We start from the raw sequence: 19,895 nt of genomic DNA, 5'->3' as shown, positions 1-19,895 counted from the left end.
GTAGATACGTGATTTAGAGACATTTGGAAGGTCTGCTGAAATATGACATTTACAGTGTTAATGCTACCAGGACATAAGTGGCACTACCCACACAGCTACAGGACTGTGAGAAAGAAAGAAGAGAGCTTTGTATTTATATCTGGGGAAAAAAAGGCTTTTAGCAAATGCCTCCTTTAGTGGCCCCCACAGCTGGACAGATCTTTGCAGTGTGTTTCTGTGAAAGTTATTTAACCGCTCTTGAGCTTCAGATTCTCAAAATGTAGAATGGGGCCACAGATCCTCCTCACGTTGCAGAGGTGGAGTGAAGATTTGAATGAAAAACATGCAGTGTACCCAGCTCAGTGCCTGATACATAACATGCCCTCAATTCCTTTGAGCAGTTGTTAGAATTAGAATAGAACTGTGTTGAGCAATTACTACATCCCAGACACAGGGCTTGACACTTATGGATCAGGAAATGTGCTTTCCAGCTACGTGTGGCTTCATTGACTTAGTGAGAGTGGTAAAAGATCAGAACTTCTTTCCACGATTATCTCACCAGCATGAGAAATCACTCTTAATTTACATGAATTAAATCAATTTCCTTTTGAGAAGCCCAGTTCTCCCATCTCTTCCTAAAATGTGCTGTGATTTCATGAATTAAGTACAAAAGTCAGGAAGTCAACCTCAACAGCAATTCTGTAGTGAATTGTCATTTGAAAAATAAGAAATAATTTTATTGAAAGGAGTTTTTTCTATTTTTCTATGATAATTATTAACTGGAACATTAATTGACAACTTGGTCAATTAGTCAATCAAGTTTTTGGAGCATATTTTATATGCTGGACACTGTTTTAGTTACTAAAAATATAAACAACCAACAACAAAAAAATAAAATTCCTGCCATCATGGAGTTTACATTCATGTCTTCCCCAGAGAAACCACGGGAAGCCTGTTTTGACCCTGGAAACATAATGAATGGGACAAGGATTGGGACGGACTTCAAACTTGGCTCAACTGTCACGTACCAGTGTGACTCTGGCTACAAGATCGCTGACCCGTCTTCCATCACGTGTGTGATCGGAGCGGATGGAAAACCCGCCTGGAACCGGGTCTTGCCCTCCTGCAATGGTACGTATGGAACCGGTGTTTCCTTCAGGGATAACTTCCCTCTGGAATTTGCACTCTCATTTTGGAGACAGTTTGCACTTCAGTCCTGTATCCCCTCCTCACTGGTGGGGAAACCCCGCAGAGCAACGCGGGATAAGAATTTGACCTTCCTTGGTCGTTTAATTTACCCAGTGGATTAGCCATTCTCACAGCTTTCTGGAAGGGGAGATATTTTTCTCTCACTTAGATCGTTTGGCATTTCTAATTGCTGTTTTTGTGTATGAGAGATGCGAATTACCAGTCTCTAAGTGGCCTCTGTCTCTCTGCTTCTGTCTCTGTCTCTGTCTGTCTCCCTCTTGCTCTCTGTCTTTCTCTATGTCTCTGCCTTTCTGTGTGTGTGTGTGTGTGTATCTCCCTCTGTCTGTGTCTCTGTCTGTCTCTCTGTCCCTGCCTCTCTCTCTCTACATATATACACATATATATACATATATTACATATATAAGGATGTGTCATTTCCCCACAAATACCAACAGTTTGTAATTCCTCATGTACATTAAATTAATAAAAGCACCTATTAGAGGGTAAGGTCAACCTTCAGGAACAGGCAGTGCCATCCTACAGTGACAGAAGTCAGGTTGCAGTTGCCCTTGGGGGTTGCTGAGAGCAGGGGTCTGAACACAGACTTCTGGGCTGTCCTCCAGGTTCTGTGTCTGGTGGGTAGCTTCGTGGGACCCTCCACAGACAAAACGCCAGACTGTGTGATACACCTTAAAAAGGAGACAGTAAAATCCTGTGTTTTGTGACAGAAAAATTGATTCCAAGTTTACTTTAGGATGAACTCAAGGACCGGTTTAGTTAGATACACTGAACTGATGAAATAAAGATCTTTTCCTTAGGATGGCTCTGATGCTTGTAACTTCTGACCAAAGTGGTATTTCAGAAAATTAGTACGTGAAAAATCTGAGCAAACAACACAGGCGAACAGACCTGACGCCCTGGGTTGCTCTGGCATGTCTGTGTTTCTGGGTTTGTCTTATGACCCTGAGAGCTTTTCTGTTCAGGAACCCAGTCCTCCAGCCCTGCAGTACTCAAGGTTGGCGCAGACAGGGAACTTCACACACGTTTTCAGAGGAAATGAATAAATCGGAATAGCCAAAACAATTTCCAGTGAAAATTGAAGTCTTCCTAGTCTTACATATTTTATCCTCTAACAATAAACTCAGAGAAATAATTATTGCTGCTTCTCGGATTCCAGGAGGTTCATGTGAGGGGAGAATGGTGAAGGGCCCACGTGGCTGCGTGGGGCGTCCAGATGATGACTTCAATGTTTGTGTAAACGTTACAGTAAGCTTTGAGTCAGCGGCATCACAGCGCTCCTCTCTGGGGGTTAGAAGAGTGTCCTCGTACGTTCACTAGAGTCACCTCAAAATGGCATCCTTAAAAGTGCACACTGTATTAAATTCAAACATACTTTGAACTTATGGGGGATGATGATAAATTCTTTAGCCATAGCCTAAACGAGAAAAATGAGGTCACATTTAGGCAACAGATAAATAATCTAATTTTAAATTAGAGATTTTTTTTCCGTATCTGAAGACCCGTGAACTCAAGCATAGTTTCTGTTAACCAGTCATCACATTTATGTGCATAAAACATACAACACTGGTTTTTCCTTAAGTTATTTATTTCAATTTAAATAAAACTAAAAATTCCAAATCATTAAACAGAAATGTCCTCTCCCGTAGTTTATTTTGGATATCTCAAGGAGAACAGCACCTTTTGTGCTGAATTAATGCCTGTGGGTTACTCAGATCACCAGTTAAACTAAGCGAATGTTGTTATATTTTAAACATTTTGATAGTTCATATATTAAGGGATGTGCTTTGGGCTAGTTTGTTTTAAATTCATGATATAGTTTTTCTTTCTATTGCCTACATTTTTTTGTTCATTGAGGTTTCCTGTTGAATTAGAACAGAAATGGAAACAGCCTGGAGTCTCTTTCATGGGTCAGAATGGCTTTTATTTACTTATGTTGTTTTTGGTTTACATTCAAATTTGATTGTATTTTGTTGCCTTTATATATGAGACATATACTCCAATTAACCAAATGGATGAGTCAGTTTCTTGTTACCATCTGCAATGAATACTGTTGCAAATCTTTTTTCATTTAGGAAATGATCTGTTTAATACATTAATTACCAAAGAGTAACAGCATATTTGTTTTCCTTCTCTTATCACATTAATATAAAAGAATTTCTAACATGAGAAAGACCATGCCTGTTTCTCAGGTTAACACAGCAACATGGACAGAGTAATTGTTAAGAATTAAATGAAAATTCTCTACATATTTTTCTCAGTTTCACAAATGTTTGGTTTTGTTTGTAGTATGTTATGCAGTTTGCGTGCTTATCTTTAAATCTGGGGGAAAATGTATAAGCATAGCACAGTTTATCAAGGTAGCAGAGGACCTAAAATGCCATGTTTGTTTTCTTTCATTTTATCCTTTTTATTTTTTAGTGTTTTCTATTATCATAAAGTAATGATCTTTCATCCTACCCATTAACAAAATAAATTTTTGTAGTTATACTTGAACAAATATATCAGTAGATATAAGATTTCTGTTTGATAAGATTTCTGTTTGATCATTTGGGCATCAAAATATTAGCTCAGTGAAGATTTATTTCCACTTTTCATTTATGCTTGTTGTTTAAACTTTGAAATAGATAAACTTTTTAATAGATATGCTTAAATTTTATATGTCTAAAAGGAAATAGATTTCCATTCTTCATTTGTACTTATTTTTAAAAATTTGAACTTTTGAGTGTTTAAGAAAAATTATAGTTCTGAAATAACCTGGTTGAATTTATATGGCTAATTTTCTTAAAATTAAGTGATATATCTAAACTGGTGGAATGAGGCTCCCAGCATTTCACTGAAAACCTTGAGCTTTGAAATTTAACTTACAGAAATTTCCTCTATCTAAAAGTGAAAAAATTTTTTTTCTATTTAAGATTTTTTAAAAAGCCATGGTAAGTGTTTTAGGGTGATAAAATTATTATGAGTTAAGACAACAGCATGAAGGCTGCTCTTAGCTTAGTTAAGGGAAATCTCTACTAGTTGATCATAAATAGATTATAACTGTCAGGTATTTAAGCGGTCTTCCTTTGACTTTTAGAGTATGACTTCAGTTTTCCAGTGCATAAAGCTGGACCTGGGAAGTCTCCTGCCAAGTCATCATTGAGGTGCTTTGACACTAGCATCAGCATTCTGCGCAGCTTCATTAATCCTGGAGAAAGTCCCATCCATCAATTAGGACTTAACAATGTGCTACTTAACATTCAAAAGATTTGACACGTTATCCCTGATTTCTGTCCTTTTTAATGCTTGAAAACTGTCACATTAAGAAGAAGTAAGCTATAGAAATATAAACTTTCTGAAATACTGAAAAATAATTCTGAATTCAGATCAGAGAAGGTGTATCTAGGATAAGAAGGCATGCAGTCAGGCCACAAAGGGCACAACTGAGGTGCAGTTGGTGTCACTTCAGTGGATAAATAGTGTCCTAAGCAGTTGAGCAGACGTGGGCCTCTTTTTAAGTAAAAATATGAGGAATTGAAGTATTTGCAATTTAATCCCGAAACTGGGATTTAGTTGAAAGTCTATTTTAAGATGTTTAACAATAGTATTTTGAATATCCAAGCTACAGTATTTTTCTATTTTCTCAGCAAGAGCAATGCTGAGAGTAACAAGATGATCAGAGGGAAAATAAACACACACACACACTCGCTCTCTCTCTGAACTGTTCATATAACACCTCATCAATGTACCTGCCCTGACTTTGTAGTTTTGGGTTCCTTCAGCTTTCAATGGAACTTATAGGAAGAGACCCCACACCCACTAGTAACTATACATGTCACTCTTGAGCTGAATCTACGATGAAAACACAAAAAGAACTAAAAGTAAACATTACTTTTTTTTAGTCCCACAGTAATATAAAGACAATAGAAAACTGAAATAATCTTTGTATCTCTTAAGTTAATATGATGGTTGATATCAACCAGAAAGTTCTGGTAGGCTTTTGACGTATTGATAACTTAAGAATTTTTCTTTATCGGACCTGTTTTTATTATCATGACAACTGTTTTCATCATTGTTTTAGCATGTCTGAGAACGTCCTTAAAAATAATATTGGATCTTCCTCTTAAGTTGAATTACTTTTATTCTCACCTGGTCAGTCTTTGTTTTTCTTTTTATTTTACTTTTGATAGCAATGTAAGATCAGATTTTAACTGTGATATTTTGTTAAGTTTTTGAATAATCATGCTTATTTGTTCAGTGCTTTCATTTTTAGGTCACTTGTCACTTGTCACTTGCCATGTGGTTACGCATAGCATGTAATTCTCCGTTGGTCTGTTTCAGCCCCCTGTGGAGGCCAGTACACTGGATCAGAAGGGGTGGTCTTGTCACCCAACTACCCTCACAATTATACAGCTGGTCAGATCTGCCTCTATTCCATAACGGTACCAAAGGAATTTGGTAAGATTTTCTTCTTATTTTTAATTCACCGTCATATCTCTTTCGGTGTTAATATTTCCATGATTTTATAAACAAATATCCCAGCTCTTGGTATAATAAAATAATATAAAAGAAGATGACTTAAAGTAACAGGTTTTCCAAACATGTCTTATACAAGATCCACTACAATTCTTTTATCAGTGTGATATAAAATTCTTCAGTTTCCTTCTCGGATTCTGATCCAGAATAATCAGAGAGAATAAATGTGCCTTTGTTCTTATATTTGTTAGAAAAAAGCATTTCTCCTTTGGTTGTTTAGTGTGTAGAGGAGGATTGCAGCCTCACATGTGAGCCAGGGGAACACTGATCAGCCTGTGGGGTATTGGCACATATATTTGGTTATTGATTATGCTGGAAATCACTGGATCAGTGAACACACCTTTGAGTGACAGGAGATGTAAAAGCAGGCAGAGTCCTATCTGACCCCTCCAAACTTGGCATCCTGGTTTCCCTCCTAAACTTTGCTTCCAACCTGAGCCAGTTTTCTGGGATGGCTTCATTTCTAGAAGATCCTTCTCTGGTGGTTTCCTGGTGGTTTACTCAACACCGGATCCCCAATTCTTCCCTCTCACTCTTGACCAGGAAAATATTTTTGTGTTAGATTCTTTCCTGGAGTCAACCAGATAGTAGCTTTTATAATTTTATGGAATAGTTCCTTTTTCCCAACAGTAAAATTTAGAACCCAACATAGTCAAGGTTTTTTTCTATATACTCAAAATAGCAGCCATCCACTCATAGAAATAAAACAGATAAAAATTCTAAGGTTAGATTCTGTTTGAGGGAAAACATTTTAAAAATACAATTATATGACAAGAAAGTTAATTTCTGCTTAAGAAACTTGCATATGGGAGACAAATGATTTCTACAAACTTCTATTATATTAGTCACAGCCTTCTTAAAATCAAATGAAAAGCTCCCCCCAAGCACTTATTTCAGCATTTGGTATTTTAGATCACGGGCTCTTCATGAACTGTGCGATGCAACTTGCTTAGTCTCTTAAGCCAAATCGTTTAGCTTCTGCTTTCCCCCAGTTCTCAAGGATGGTTGAGTTTGCAGGCAAGGCTTTCCTTGTATCATCTTGCCATGATAAGAAGAGCATGTGCCTGGGACTTGGAGAGTGATGGATGTGAACACGGAAACCAAGGCAGAGGCAGAGGGACCAGCTTCCCAAAAGGCAGAGAGTGGGTCCACCTTATGAGCAAATGGAAAATATCAATCTCATTTAAAAACTGAGAGACTGAGCTTCAAAATATTTATTTTGTTATAAAAAAATGGACAGTAAAACTTAGAATAAGTCCTAGACTTTCACTCTTTATGCTGGACCAATGCCTCTAAAGTCCCTTATTTAGCCTCAGTTAATACATTTTTTCACCTAAATTCCCAACAACATTCCTCCAGTTACTTTCCCATGAATATTCCTTTTATTTTTATTCATGGGTACTTGACAAAATATAATGATCACAATAGAATGTAGCAGCCAGAGTTTATGATTTTAGTTCATTATAAAATTTTATTGAGTTGTCACAACACAATTATGACTTTTCAGCAGAAAAAAGTTATACTCCTAAATATTGATAATAATTTCCCAATATGAAAGGTTTAATGGCATAAATTTATCATATTCTATCTGGGCAGAAAACTTTAGTCTGGAATAGAATAGTTATAAAGGATCCTTAGTAAAAACCTATACTACCTTATCTGTTATCTTTTTCCCCTCTTCCTTACTCTTTTCTGAGAAGTGAATCGACCAGTTAACAATTAATTCAATGATTGTGATAAGTGCTAAGATGAGTAAAATACTGTTTGGGTGCCTGAGATGCCCAGCAAATATTATGGGATGGGGTGACTGTCCCTATTGTGGGAAGGGGCTTCTTACACAAGTTCCCAATGGGAAGTGTCATGGAAGACAGGTCATCAGTTATCCTAATTTCCTCCCTGTTTTCATCCAAAAGTGTCACCAGAGTATCCTTTCTAAAACAAAAATCTGATCATGAAAACACCTTGATAAACGTTTTCACTCACTCCTCTTGTCCCCAGAGCAAAATCCATGCGTTTCCTGGCCTTCGGGGCTCTGAAGTCTCAGGCTGTGTGGCCTTGCTCCCCCGCCCCCGCCCCTCCCCCCATCCCTCCCCTGCCCCCTTTATCCACTGAGTGTTAGCAAAGCAGACGTTCACCTGCCAAATACTGCTCCTTTTGTTCGCTTGCTGAAGTAACCCCTGTGTCCCATTCTTACACAAAAAGGGTTTCCTTTCCCATTCGTTAAGGCTGAAGCTGGAATGCTCTCTCCCCCATGAAACACCATTGTCTCCACAGCTGGAAACCACCCCTCCCTCCCTACACCGCCCACGCCCTTCGCCTGCACTTTCTCATCCCCTGTCTTCCAGCTGCAGGAACAGCCTTCCTTGACCAGCTGTGGCCCTTGGCAGCCGTCTGCTGTTCAGGCCCTTCTTCCTTCCTGACACCCACACTCTGCCTCTGTATTTGTTGTGGCAACTACCGCAGACCTTAGCATGTGATGTTCCTGGGACAAAGTTTCTATCTTGATCGGCCCTTCATTCTTAGTGTCCACTATAAAGCTTATGCTTTCTAAGCATTTCTTGAAAAGAAGGTAGGAATTACGTGTGTGAGATTCACTTTTCTCCTACAAACGAGACTCAAGCAAGATGAAGACTGAATGTTGAGGTGGGGGGACAGTGAAGGGAGGGCTGTGCACACAGGAGCCTCCCTCATGGGATCCAGAAGAAAGTTCTGTCCCTCTTTCTAGCGCCTGTGTTCAGAGCACTTCAGCCACTGGGAAATTCACCTTGCTCACATGCTTCCTTTAATTGTGCTTCTCTAGGAGATTATAAAATCGTAAAGTACTATATATATATATATATATGTACATATTCTCTTACATATATGTGTAATATATTATACATGCATGTATATGTGCACTGTATGTAATACATATATGTAATAGAATATATGCCACATATATGATATGATATAATGTAATAAAATATAAGTACACACCAGCTGCTATAGTTAGATTTTCCTCCATTTTGCCAACACATAGATTAATTCTTTCATGTATAACTGATCCACACGCCTCCATTTCTTGTTCAGAATGATCTAGAATGAGTTTAAACCTTTCACATAGATAATTGTTGATCGTTGCTTGTAAATGGAGACTAAATCACAAGTTTTTCTAAATACTGTAAAGGCCCTGTATGTTATCCATTTGAATATAAAAATGATTAAATTTGAAGTAGTAAAATACTTGCAATGTTTTACTTGGAGGAAGTGTGTTCTTGAAATTTACATAACCTGTAAGATATATAAACTGTAGAGTAAAACAAGTCAGAAATTGCTATAATATGTTGCTGAATCGTGTATAAATTGTAGTGAGTTCATATGAATTTGGCACTGTCATAATCATAGGTGAAGAATTTTAAATTCCCAACTAATTGCATGCTTTAAAAACCAATGGGTATCTTGATTCCATACCTACTGTTCACTGAATAAAATGTCATTAATTACTCTTAAAGAAATAGGACCACCTTATGGTTATTCTTCTACTATCCTAACATAGTATTATAAGAAAAAAACAGTCTTCATTTAATGTTCAAACTGTACATGGAACAGTAATTTTATTCCTTTTATTAAGTACCAAAAGATCAAGAAGCAAAATAAAATTGTTTAAGCAACAGAAAACTTTTAGAAAGCAGAGAAAATAAGCTAATTTTTTTTACAGGATTCTTAGGATCATGATATTTGGGAGGTATCAATAAACAGTATGATCACCATTTTCATTTCTTTCATTTTAAGAAAGCATTTTGTGCCGACCCACCCCCTCTGTTTTCAGTGGTATTTGGGCAGTTTGCCTATTTCCAGACAGCACTGAATGACTTGACAGAACTGTTTGATGGAACGCACCCTCAGGCCAGACTTCTCAGTTCACTCTCTGGGTCTCATTCAGGTAAACTTTCAATGAATTTTGTCTTTAATTCTAGTTACACAGCCAGGGTAATTAATTTTAAACTCGTCTATTTTTATTTTCATTTGTGAAGGAGAAATTTAATCATCTTTGAACTTGCTTGCTTGTTCAGTAAAATCTTACTTTCAATGTAAAATTTCAAATGTATATTTATCCCACATATAAAATCACCTGTCTTTATCATTTTGCTTACTAAGATTGTGGAAAATATAATATCCATCTCAGTGAAAAATAAAAATATCAGAAAAAAGGGGTAATAAACTATCTTGTTACTTTGCTTTCTATTCTACGTGTCGTAATCTTCCTGAAGAGAAGCACTATTGACATTTTGGTCTGACTCATTCCAAACTTTTAAATGCATACATGTGGAGATGCACCACAGTCACACGTCTGTAAAGATGCAACTGTGTATACACATGCATGCATTCACGGGTGCCCCTATATATGCATGTAAACATACGTGGAACTTCATAAAACATGGGATATTTTTCACGATTTAATTTTTATCCCATACATTCATTTAAAATCACATGTAGAGGTCTTTCCTATCAACAAATATGAATATACACCAAACACCATTTGCTGAATAGTATTCAGATGGGTTAATGAAGGAGTTTATTTACCCCAACCCCTCATGGATGTCATGGCCCTCGTTCGTACCACTGCTACATTGTCATCATTTACCAACACAACATCAAGCCATACTCCTGCGTCACAGCCTGTGATCAACCAAGGCTAAGATTCGGTTATTTCCAGTTTCTCAGTATTAGTAACCACAGGTCTTAAGACCTATGTCCTGTTAAGACCAATGTCCAATGATGTAATGTCCAGAAATGCATCAGAAGATACACATTTAAAATACTGACACATCCTGACAAATTCACCTCTGAAAAGCTTAAGTGATTCACACGCCCCTCAGAGTACTTGAGGCCATTCCTGCACATTAAGAGCTGAAAAATACATTTCACAGGTTTGTGTTTTTTTTTTTTTTTTCTGAGTTCTTTATTTTTTAAAAAATCAGCTTTGGATTCTGAGACATTTTCTTAATTCTGAGTAAAATCATAGCAAGTAACTGTCAAAGTTGATTCTGAGTCAATGATTCACCTGCTTCTATTTCCCACATTATCAGCTAATTGGCCTATATCAGTGCTTTCTTCAAAGGAAGCATAAAGGAGATCACGATGAAAACAACATTTTAATGGAATGTCAAGACAAGAACAGAGTTTTTAAATCTTTGTAGAAACAATGTGTTTGGGTTCTACACGCCAAAGCAAAGTTTTATGAAAGTTCAAAAAGTAAAAGTGCAATTCCAAGTTAATGATTACTCTCCCAAACATTGTCCACCACAGGCCGTGCACTGAATGGATCCTGCGTGTTATCTCTGTCTGTTTTTCCCTCCAGGTGAAACGTTGCCTTTGGCCACATCCAATCAGATTCTGCTCCGATTCAGCGCGAAGAGTGGGGCGCCTGCACGGGGTTTTCACTTCGTCTACCAAGGTGAGTCTCTGCCACCTCCGCCCGGCTCCACACACTGCTTGTACCACTGCTTTCAGCACCAAAACATCTGAGTTGCACTTTTTATTAATATTTAAGAATTTGAGGGTATCCGTGTATTTAGAATGAAATTATTTAATAAAAATATTAAAGTTTTTTCTTTTGACAGTTAAATGTGATACTTCTAAGACAAAGATGCAGTAACGCTTCAATTATCTGGCATGATGACGAAACAAATATTGATTAGATTACCTTAGTATAGTGCAACACAATTTGCAAAATGATTTCAAATGTGTTATAATATTTCACCTAACCTAGTTAAAATTAAGTAAAATATTTCATAATAGATTTTAGTAACTGTCTTAATGAAATACATTTAAAACACATGGTACAATTTCAAATCTTACTGTAAGAACTAATTGTCAAGGAAAGGTAACAAAACCAAACTAAACCCAGAATACCATCCATGTTTCTATCCCTTGAAATACCTATTTTATTTTGCCTGTATTCTATTAACTTTAGGCACTTTCACCCCTTTATAATTATTTTTGAATTTGGAGCTTATTCAAAATGCTTGGGATTGCACAAAGTTTCTGAACAATGCAGTTTTTTTTCCTGTTTCTAGTTCACCTTCAGTTTGCATATCCATTACATGAATTTGAAAATACACCCTGTGGACTGTCCGTCCACTTTCAGAGGCACAGAGCCTGACTCTGGATCTGACCTGCGATGACTGTACAGCTGAGATGGGAAAGAGGTTGTCATCTTCAGCGATAAACTAAGAATACTTAGCTTTTCTAGGTCTCAGTTTTGCTGGAGGCTGGATAGATTACAGGCCGCTCTTGAACATTTTCTTCAGAAGTGGAGGAGAATCACTTCCTGGCAATGACTTCTTTCCTTTAATAAAGACTCCTCCAGAAAACATGCTTGACAGCATCATGTTTTTCATAAAATAATAGAGAGTAACAATCTGTCATATCATTCATAAATGATTTTTGATAATCGCACACTGTGAAATGTGTGGCCTCAAAATATTTCACGATAAAAACCCTTCAGTGTTTGGCAATAAGATGATTTAAAAGTTACAGAAAGAGTGAGAATGATGTTTGATGGGCAGGTAGGAGGAAAAATATCTCTAATCTAGTTTAAGGAGCTATTGCTTGGGTGATGATGCTATTACATTAAAATGGGTTACATTGTTCTAATTAAACCTTTGTTAAAATATAAATAATTAAACCAGTATTTTTGAAAATGAACTTTATAGGAGAAGGTCCAGTTTAGGTGACTCACCGCTCACCCACTTCTAATTTTCTTTAAATAAATTCTGTGTTACTTTGCAGCAGCAGATTCACAAACCAAAGTAAGTTGGCGTGACCTCTAAGGAAACTGGACCGATTGGTTTAAGTACATTTTTTGTCCTGGAAAAATTCAAGTTCCTGGCATTGTCTGCCTCAAACAGAGACTTCCTTTAATTTTTGATGAAGATTAGAAAATTGATCAGATTATCAAATAAAATATCTGAAGCACATGACCCCCTGTCTGTCCTATTTGCACATGTTATCTTCAGAAGTCATGGTTTTTAAAATTATATTTCTTGTTTTAAAGCAACATATTATCATTAAAATGTATAACATACATAAAAGTGAAAAGAGGAAATCATTTATAGAAGGAATGTATTTTCCTTGCACTTAAGAATATGTCTCTAACATACTCAGTATTTCTCCTAACTTAAGAATATGTCTCTAACATACTCAGTATTTCTTCTAAAGTTCCAATATATCTCCTTATCTTGCTTTGTTCCTACAGTGAGTTTATGCAAAAATGGATGTCTTTTTATCAAAGCCAAATCCTTCAGATCTAAAGAACTAGAATCATGAATGCAATTTATAAATCACTCAGGAGCACCTGGGAAAGTTTTCAGAACATCTCAGAAGTTAAATTGAACATGGCCTTCTGAAAGATAGTAGTTTAGTGGAAGCCTAGAAATTATTTGAACTCTATTGTGTAAAAACGTTCTGAATAGTGCTTTCACATACCACGTACGACTCCATTCCTCCATAAGTTATTAAAGCTTAAAATTGCGCAGGGACTTTCTGACTTGCATGGCTATGGGCTGTGTAACCCTTGTTCACAGACAGTTCTGTTGTAAAGAGCTGTTCAGACTTCGGTGGAGAATGAGTGCAGGTGTCAGGTACAAAAAGCTGTAGTACGCGACCCAGGCAGCTCCTGACCCTCCGTGTCACCCTGGTGAACAACACGGAGAAGGTGGTGGTGAGGATGTTGCTGCCCCTCTGATCTGGTGAAGAAATGGAAGTATAGAGGCTTTTTTTTACCAAGTATTGTAACTTTTATGTCTCTGCTGGGTTGTATTTGCTTGTTTGCTTTCCATGCTGCTTTGGAGTAGAAGGGTACATTGAAAAGTGAGGGAGGTAAGAGGGTGCATGAGGATACATGGGCACCCAAGAAGGCTAATGGGGTGACCCTTCACACCACAGTGCGTCCTCCTGGAGCGAGAGTCCCTGTAATCATTCTAACAGTCACTTCTGGACACTGTAACATCTCCCTTGAATACTTAAGAGGAGTACAGTGCTTGCCTTTAAACATGAACGTGTTCAGAATGTTTTAAATTTCCTTTTATGCATCCAGGAGAAACCCCCCATCCATCCCCACTCGCTAGCACCCTGGAACTCCCTGAATGTCCATGGTGGGGATTCCCATAGCTGCCCCTCCTCTTCCTAAGCTCTGGGACCAAGAGACTGGCAGAACCTGCCATCAGTAAATGTGGGTTCTACAGGTTTTAATGCTCTTTGTCACTCCATAGAAAATATACTACCCCTAATGTCAAGGTCTTCTAGGTCAATGCAAACATAAAAATCAAATAGTCCTCAGAAACCCACCGTGTTGGAGACTCACCTACTATTTCTTAACAAGTTCAGCACCGTCTCTCCACACCCCCGGTGGGGGTCCCCCTTCCAACACTGTCCAGAGGAGCTGTCTCTAGGATGGTGAATAAAGTCGAGAATGTGAGTTTGGGTTCTCAGTGGGATGATAACGGTGATTTTACTGCTGCTCATGGCTATTGTGGTCATTGCAGTCTGGCCTACCAACTAGTGGCCATCAAGGACCACCGCCGTGACACCTTGCCAGGGCTGGAGAAAAGCCCAGCATCCTCTTGGTACATGAAATCCACTCTCATTAAAGTCCCTTTGATTCTATTCTGTGAAGTAGTTATGTTGCACTTAGCAACTTTTTCTGGCCCAAAATACACACCTTTTAATACTAGAATCAACCTTGTTAACACTGGGATCGACACAAGAAGCAAGCTATGGGGCCACATAGACCAACAAAGGCAGAGCAAGTACTCTTTTCTCCTTTCCTGCTTACTCTGAGGCACATCCTCATTTATGAAAACTGTCTACACTACCCTCTGCCTCTCTGCTCTGTCTGTGCACACGACTGAATGTGTCTGTGTTAAACTTGGTGGTTGACAATGTCTCATCAATATACTACTATTTGTAATTGCCTTACATTTATGCCTGCTATTTCCACAGATAGTCTATTTTTCTTGTGTGTTTCAGTGTAGAATTCAACCCGCCTTTTAGTTCCCTCAAAATAACTCACTCACACCAAAATTAGTAAGCCATGCAGGACTTACTGAATATTTCAAGGGGAAAATGGAGCTGTGCTTTTATATCAAACCTCCCCACTGTGCACAACTTACAAATGCCAGTTGGCCACGTCTTTGTCTTTCCGGGTCACATTTCTCATCTCCCAGCCTCACCACACAGCAACCTGCCTTTAGCCTTCCAGCTGCCAGTCTCCCAGACTCAGCAGCTCTCAGGACTGTCCTCTGCCAGGGTTTTCCTAAAATAAACAGATACCAGAAACAGAGCTAGAGAGATGGAAATGCTTTTTCTAAGTTTGGGTAGGAGGAATTTACAGTAAGGTTTTCTTTGCGTGAGGTCCTTCCTAGGCATGCAAATACACGTTTTCGTTGATTTTCCCCCAAGCCTCATGTTTCCTCAGATGGCGTAAATTATACAGCTTAGTTGGTTTTCCACTTCTAAGAAACTCACATTTTGTTTCAAGAGCTTATAAAATGCATACTTTTTACAAAGGAGATTGAGCATAAAGTTTTTTGCATAATTCAGTGATGTATGGTTGAATTCACCGACTAGTAATGGCTTGTCAAATCAGATTTTTAAACTACGAGGACAGAGTGATTTTCAGAAATAGAATATGTCCCTGTGTCACTAAATGAAATAGGAAAGACTGCTTCACTTGGACAGGTTACTCTTGTCTGCATTCAGGTTTATTTTATTATCGCTGTTGTTCTCTTTCACTCCACCTACTCTAAAAGAGGTGCAGTGAACGAACTGCATGCACACATCTGTAGCCTAGAGCATTTGTGGTGATGTAAGATTCCATCACATTATGTTCCCCTTTTCCCCATATTCACAATATCGCCCATTTTCAGTGTCATGAAAGTCCCAGAGAATACCACCCAGTCTCTGAACCAACACAATCCTCGGCCTGAGAAGCCAATCACTGTGCTCATCACCCTCTGTTCCAGGCTGACCCCATTCCCTGTCCACTTGGCACTGGGCTGATTTCAGTTTTGCTTCACAGTAGTGCAAAGCATTTACTGAAAGATGGAGAATAATGGCTACCGGAATAGAATTTCTCTCTGATGTGGCCCGAAACCTCCAGGTGAGGGCAAGCCCCAGAGGACAGGCTGAAAGGGACAAGTTCATCAGCATGGATTAACTGCTGGAATTTTCCCCCAGATATTACATGCAGTTTTGATGCCTCTATTTCCTAGGTTTCCTCTGTCTCACTTTCTCAGATACTTAAAATTGGTTTCTTAGCTTTGCAAACTTCTTCCTCTAAAAATTGTCCTCCATCATTTCATTCAAATGCAGATATTATTCACTTATTGTTATTTTCCTTGAAAATAGACAACTCTGAAGTTCATGAAGAAAGGTTTAATAGTGACATGTGTACAGATGACCCTCGGTGGTGTGTTTCTCCTCATTTGTGATACCCTGGAAAAATGCTATGTTTGAGGCCACTTAGACAAGTGTGGAAACTTGGCCGTGAATACAGGGTGCTTCCCAAGTAGTCCAGGACAAATTGAACAGTTAAGATTGGAGATATTTCTCCATATTTGTAAAAAATTCTCAAGAATTGATTGTGGAATATCATTTTATGTATTTGTTTATTTATCACTCTCATGCTACTGTTCAACTGTAACAAAAAACCCAGACATAAAAATATGGCAAATATAAGTTTTAAGCCATATTTTATTACAATAGAATATTTTATATTCTGCATTGTTTTCAGTTATAGAAAAGAACATTCTGTAGTATCATTAATTTTATTGACTATAGCTATTAGACAGTATACACAATTTTATTAACTTTTGCCTTCTGATCAAAAATATTTCAACACTGAATTGAAACGTAGTTTCATCAAAACAGTCTTCTGACTTCCATTCTCATAGAATTGCTTCCTGACCAGCAATTTACCCAAATGGTGTCTGTTATTGTTCAGGTTCAATTCAAAACAAGATGCCAGTGTATTGGGGAAAGGATCTTAAAGACAGAAGGATAATTTTTAAATAAAATGGCCCCTTTCGAATGAAGGCACACGAGGATGGAGAGGAACGGGGTCTTGGAGACAATAAACACAAACTGACTTTTAACTCAGGGACAGAAGCCAAAAATGCAGACTCCCAAGTGCGTACCTTGTGGCTCTGTTTCTCAAAGAGTCTGTTTGGGGTGGCAGACCCCTTTGCCACTGAAGTATTTTTCAAACTTTATCTCGTGCCTCTTTTTATAAATAGAAAAATCTCATAGCGATAATTCGCTGCCTATCAGTGAATTCTGATCTGCAACCTGAGTACACATCTCACCGGAATGAGGCTCAGCCCCCAGGCCCAGCATCAAAGACCATAAGATCCACACTCCGTGAAGAACCTGGGGACAAGAAGAAAGTACGGGGTGGGGGGTAGTTACAGGATGCAGGCTTGTGCTGGGGGACCCGGGGCGGGACCGCAGGCAGCATGATTTTGCTTGGGATTCACCGCTGTCAGGGGTTCGCTGTGGCGATGGGCATCTTTGTTTTTACGTCGGGTGTAGAAGGAACAGAGCAGGGCTGCAAATGTGATTAGTAGAGGTCATGATTCATGTTAGTCTGGAGAGGGGAATTTCTGTTCTTTTCTGTGGCCTGCATAGTGTTCCCAATATTGCTTGTGATCACGAACAGGCAGTGACCTCGGAGACTGTGTGTGGTCAACAGGAGGACAGCCAGCTCTCAGGCCGGGCAGCAACCAGGTGTCGGTGTCAGAGCTGTTCGTTGTCTTTCTCCCAGCCTTCAGGCCAAATGATGTCCCCACCAGCTGGAATGTATTATTAAACTTTGTTCTTTGCTGTATAGTCTCTTTCTTTCATTTCCAAACGGACAGTTATAATATTAGATACGTTGGGGAAGTGTCAGCACTCCCTCCAGCCCCAAACTGCTCTCCCATCCCCACCTCCCACCTCGGAGAATCGCTGGTCCAATGGGAAGACCCCTGGGAATGAGGCCATCGGCTGGGTCTTATTACCAGCTCTGCTCTCAGACCGTGGCGCAAACTCCCATTCCCCTCTGTTCCCTCCCAAGTCTTTCTGTACAGAATGAATTGTTTAACTGTATGTTTTCTTATGGTATGTGGGGTTTGTTTTTATCATGGTAACATGAGATTTACCCTCTCAGGTTAAGTCCTTTAAATCATTGTTTAAAATGAACGGATTACATTGTTTAAAATTAGCAGTGCGCAATCCAGCACCATTAACTATAGGCACAGCTTTGTATGGGAGATCTTTAGGACTTGGGCGTCTTACATGACACACTTTATACCTGTTTAACAGCAGCTCCGCACTTGCCGCTCCCCTAGCTCCTGGCAGCCACCGGCTGCTCTCTGCTTCTATAAGTTTGTCTCTCTTAATTGCTTCCTATGCATGAGACCATGCGGCATTTGTTCTTCTGTGACAGGCTTATTCCACTTAGCGTGTGGAATACGGGTCCATCCATGTTGTTGCAAATGGTAGGATTTCCTTCCTTTCTAAATGGCCGAATAATATTCCATTGTAGGTATGTACTGTATTATTTATCCATTGGTGGACATGGAGGTTGTTTCCATAGCTAGGCTATTGCAAGTAATGCTGTTATGTACATGGTGGTGCAGATATCTCTCCAGGATAATGATTTCATTTCCTTCAGATAAATACCCAGAAGTGGGATTGCTGGATCATATGGTAGTTCTATTTTTAATTTTGCTATTAAATCACCATGGCCATTTATAAATAATCCTTTATGTAAACAGCTTTTCGTACTAGAGTCTGAGGTCCTCGAGGATAAGTACAAGTTCTTAGTCATCTCATTATCCCTGGCGCAGTGATCTGGGTGCTTAATTAATTGTAAATGCATGAATATCGCTCAGTCCTCATAAAGCACTAATTCTCCATATGCCATGTTTTCCTCGTCAGAAATGGGAATACGAGGTGGTCCTCAGGGTTGACATGAAGATGTGTGTAGATGTGGAAGTGCTCCCTAAATCATCCCCTACAGAGACTGTGAAAGGCATTATTAATTTCCACATTAACATAAATTCTTTCTAGACTTACCTTAAATTCTATTTTCAAGGAAATATCATGGCTTCACGATGCACATGCAGATGGTTGTGTTGTGTGTCTTGCCTCTAGCTGTTCCTCGGACCAGTGACACCCAGTGCAGCTCTGTTCCCGAGCCCAGATATGGGAGGAGAATTGGTTTGGAGTTTTCAGCAGGCTCCATCGTTCGCTTTGAGTGTAACCCAGGATACCTACTCCAGGGCTCCATGGCCATCCGCTGTCAGTCCGTGCCCAACGCTCTCGCTCAGTGGAATGACACAATCCCAAGCTGCGTAGGTAAGCGTGTGTCCCTAAGGTGGGATAACTTGCACGTGGTCCTCCATCTCGGGGTCACAGCAGCACTGAAGAGCTGCTCTTCAGTCCACATGAACTGATCCATGCTCCAGACCTATTTAAAGGGCAATTTATCAGAAATAATCGAGTAGCAGCCAAACCCTAAAAATTATTGTTTCATGGAACAACTCATCAGATTAACAAGCATGAAACATGTTTTCCTTCTCGATACTTATTAAGTATGTCATCTCAAGCCATGGGTATACAACATAATTTCATTTGGGGGAAAAATCACTACAGTGTTGATTTGTTATATTACTTGTGTAATGCTCTTTTAATAAATTGGTGCTGATGAAAGTCTGAAAAGTAATAGGTTAGCGCAGCCTGAATAACAATGCCATTGTTGGTTATAGTTTATTTGCTTCATTTTGTGTAAGAACCTCCAGTGCAATCATGATTTAGCACTTGAATTCATCTGTGCATTTTAAGCGTCTCTTCTCCTCTCTGGATTTGCTCATAAATCCCATTAATATCATTTTGAGTTGCGTGTCTGCATATAGAAAACCCTGCAGAGCTTCTTAAATTGTAGTAAATCAGTTACTCGAAACAGAATTCACTTCAGAGATGACATCGTTAGACAGTGCCTGAGACTTAGCAGCATAGCAGATACTAATCTATGGTATTGATCATTTAAAAGAGAACACACTAGATGGGAGGGAGACGCAAGAGGGAGGAGATATGGGGATATATGTATATGTATAGCTGATGCACTTTGTTATAAAACAGAAACTAACACACCATTGTAAAGCAGT

At 38.8% G+C, this 19,895-nt stretch overlaps 1 protein-coding gene across 1 annotated transcript in view; it reads left to right on the top strand.

Annotated features, from left to right (window-relative positions):
* Positions 1-19,895, top strand: part of CSMD1 (CUB and Sushi multiple domains 1) — a 1,741,289-nt gene that overhangs the window by 1,540,721 nt on the left and 180,673 nt on the right. The window contains exons 30-34 of the mRNA XM_060001344.1: positions 916-1,110; positions 5,509-5,625; positions 9,512-9,625; positions 11,045-11,140; positions 18,883-19,086. Coding sequence (XP_059857327.1) covers positions 916-1,110; positions 5,509-5,625; positions 9,512-9,625; positions 11,045-11,140; positions 18,883-19,086 — 726 coding nt within the window. The remainder of the gene's footprint in view (positions 1-915; positions 1,111-5,508; positions 5,626-9,511; positions 9,626-11,044; positions 11,141-18,882; positions 19,087-19,895) is intronic.

This window comes from Delphinus delphis, chromosome 21, assembly GCF_949987515.2.
Source record: "Delphinus delphis chromosome 21, mDelDel1.2, whole genome shotgun sequence".
Taxonomy (NCBI): Eukaryota; Metazoa; Chordata; class Mammalia; order Artiodactyla; family Delphinidae; genus Delphinus; species Delphinus delphis.
The sequence above is the reverse complement of the archived record's forward strand: the minus strand, read 5'-3'. Positions and strand labels throughout refer to the sequence as shown.